A 3,278-nucleotide genomic window follows, 5' to 3' on the forward strand; every position below is an offset into this window, starting at 1 on the left:
TACCCAGCAAGGCGCCTCCAGCTGCCACCGGCGGTTGTCCCCATCTCTGGTGACGAGAGATGGAGAGACCTGCTGAGGGCGGGATGCCCCGCTCCGTGCTCAGCCCAAAATTCCCCGGCTGCAGCGTTCCCCCGCATCTCTTCCAAATGATGCCGGCGGAGCTGCCAGGCTCGCCCCATTAAAGGATATTTCACCAAACGAGTCATGATAGCTTAATAAGAATAGCAGCAACATTTTTAATTGAATATAAAAAATGCTGCCCGATCACAAAAGACCCCTCAGCCAAAATATGAGCCATTTTTCGCAGCGAGCAAGATGATGGTTAAAGACAGAACTGGGGTGGGGAAAGGAGAGTCTGGGGATTCCGACCTCTGGATACACAGCCCAGCCGCTGCCGTGCTGCCAGCCGGGAGCGCTGGGCTTTGCACCCCCCCGTGCCGGGGGACAGGAGTGGCCCAGGGACGGTGACACGGTGGCCACGAGCTGGGCATGCACGGCCAGGTGTGCTATAGCCCTCGCGGGGCTGCCGGAGGGAGGAGGCACTTTGAAACTGCTCGGGAAAAGGGGGTTGAGAGGCAGCTGAGGCCACGCTGCTGCGGAAACCCGCAGGCACGAAAGCCTGGTGGTGCCTCCCTCCTTCCCACTCTTCCCCCAGAGCGGAGGAGGTAAAAGCAGCCTTTGCTCCTCTCCCGCTGTCCTCCGCGCCTTTTCCCAGCCCCTTCTCCAAGCAGCATCAAGTAAAGGCGTAAAATCCTTCAGTAAAGAGGGTTTAAAGCTAAACCCGGCTAAATCTCACCCTGCTCTGCCATCTCCCCGATGCGGAGCCGGAGCTGAGGTCTCCTCCATTTGCTCCCTTCCCATCTTTCCGCATGAGCACCACTTTTTGGAGACATCTTGTAAGCAAAAAGTACTTTGCCACCACAAATTCACGGCGGTTTCGCGGCGGGCAGGTGTCCGAGCAGCTTTTAATTCGGGTGCTCGATGGGTGTACGGGGCAGGTACCTCTCGCGGCAGCCTGCGCATCACGGCTGGTGTCGGAGATAGTTCACCAGGACCGTGGGGATCTCCAGCTCGCTGAGGGCGTGCGGGCGACCAGCCTGCTTCAGGAGGCGTCTCATCACCAGCCGGGACTGAGACATCAAGGACTTGGGATGAGCTGCGGAAGGAGAGGGAGGAAAAAGGAGACGGTCATCATCAAGACACACAACCCCACTCCCTTCCAACCTGGGCATCATCCTGAGCAAAGGACAGTGAAGGACCAAAGCTCAACGTCTTTGCTAAGGCTGTTTGCGCCATGGATTGAGCCACAAGCTCTGCCGGGCATACACAGATGAAATTTTCCACCGTCATATGGAAATAAGTGCAGTTTTTCTGGAGATAGGTGATACAGGACAGCTAAAGTTGAGTAGCAGAAAGGAGAAGAATGGCCAAAAGCAGCCTTTAACCCAACAGATTTATATTAAGTCAAAAAAACAGGCTGTAGAGATCCCCACGTGCTCCAGACCAGCACCGACCGCAGCGAGGTCATAGCGAGGACCGACTGCAGTGAGAACCTCATTGAGAGCAGCTTCTTTAGCAAACATCTAGAAATATTCATGAAAAGCAGACGCTGCGGGAGTCCAAGGGGGAAGATAACCATGTAAACGTACGTGGTGGCTGCGCCAAGTCACACCCCAGACCCAAACCAAGGTAGCCTCCTTCCAGCTGCAGCCCGCGGCAGAAATTGGGGATATTTAGTGGATATTCATTAGAAAGAAGCCCTCCCATGACACCCTCCCCCAAATTGCAGCAATTTTGTTCAGGCGTTTCCTGCAGTAGCACATGTATCCAAGCCACCAGGTTTAATCACCGGTGGTGGACCTATTCTCCAGAACTTTGTGATGTCCTTCTCTTGCTGTGTTCGGTATTGAACACTTGGGGGTTTTGGCCTGAACACAGCAATAATGGGGGAGAGGGACGATTAAGATTTCAGAGTAAAAGAGCAATAATACTCCAGAGTTTAAGACTAGAGAAACCCATGCACTCAAGCGATGCCTGGGTAGGGCTATGGAGAAGCAGAGGTAAAGGGATGGGGAATCTGAAGCAACTTGTACCCAAACGAGCAAAATTAGTGCTCGTTTCCAGCCCCAGGGCCATGTAGGCAGATTACCTCTTGCCTGCAGCAACAGCTCCAGGCCCTCACTGTGGGGTGCTGTCTCGTCCACGGTGATGTTGGGCAAGTACACGTTGGCTCCAAAGTCAACGAGCAGCTTGATGAACTCGCTCCGGCAGCTGTGCCTCAGGCAGGTTTCCAGCAGAGTCTTGGGCTCCTTGATCTGGGCGATCACCCTCTCCTCGGTGCAGTTATAGTTGGGATCAGCACCGTAAAGCAACAGCCTCTTAAAGCACTCCAGATGCCCGTACACGGCAGCAAGGTAGAGGGGACCAGAACAAGCCACCGAGTTGGCAGCCCACTCGGGCAACCTCGGTTGGACGTTGGTTTCCGCACCGTGGTCCAGGAGCTGCTGCAGGATGTCCACGTTCCCATCCCTAGCGGCGATAAGCAGTGGTGAGCAATTGTTGTAGATGCTGCCAATGGGGCTGGCCCCCGCTTCCAGTAGGACCTTCACGCATTCCCGGTGGCCGTTGCTAACCGCCATGAAGAGCGGGGTTTGAGCCTTCACGTCCAGGCTGTCCACCTCCGCCCCGTGAGCCAAGAGGACCTTCACGCTCCGGACACGGCCCCACGTGGCGGCCCGGGGCAGGGGGGGCGTTGGGGCGCCCCCAGGCGGAGGGGGGTGCTGGGTACGCCCCAGCCGCTCCTGCGGTTGATGAACCTCTTGTACCTGTCTTGGGACAAGAGGTTATCGAGGGTTTGGTAATTGTCCTCAGATACCGCTCGGTTCAGCTCCTCGCTTTCTCCGTTGTCTTCTTCATCTTCTCTGGGCTGGAGCATGGAGAACATTTTTGTGATATCCATTAGGCTCATTTTTTTTTGGTCTGTCTCCCACGTACTGCTTTCATCGTAAAAGGTAAAGCCAAAGATCTACAGGACAAGAAGAACACCACCACCACTGGGTTAGAACCAGGCCCCTGACACAACACCATATTTTTATTATTTTTTTTTTATGCACAATTTAAGGAAGATTCTCCAAAAAAAAAAAAAACCCAAAACAAATAACATTGGATTATGATGCTGCCAACATGCTTATCGCCCTGCCACCACAGGTGAGGACATCCAGGCTGGTGAAGGGCTAAGGCAAAGCCAGAGATCGTTGCTGTAACATGGACATGGGCCA

At 54.5% G+C, this 3,278-nt stretch overlaps 1 protein-coding gene across 1 annotated transcript; it reads right to left on the reverse strand.

Moving 5' to 3' along the window:
* Nucleotides 1-1,022: 1,022 nt before the first annotated feature.
* Nucleotides 1,023-2,974, reverse strand: LOC104282955 (ankyrin repeat and SOCS box protein 12-like). The gene is given in 3 exon segments (XM_009881088.1): nt 1,023-1,156; nt 2,150-2,735; nt 2,738-2,974. Coding segments are annotated over 3 exon segments (951 nt in total). The 5' UTR covers nt 2,969-2,974.
* Nucleotides 2,975-3,278: the final 304 nt, after the last annotated feature.

Source organism: Charadrius vociferus, unplaced genomic scaffold, assembly GCF_000708025.1.
Source record: "Charadrius vociferus isolate BGI_N301 unplaced genomic scaffold, ASM70802v2 scaffold1823, whole genome shotgun sequence".
Taxonomy (NCBI): domain Eukaryota; kingdom Metazoa; phylum Chordata; class Aves; order Charadriiformes; family Charadriidae; genus Charadrius; species Charadrius vociferus.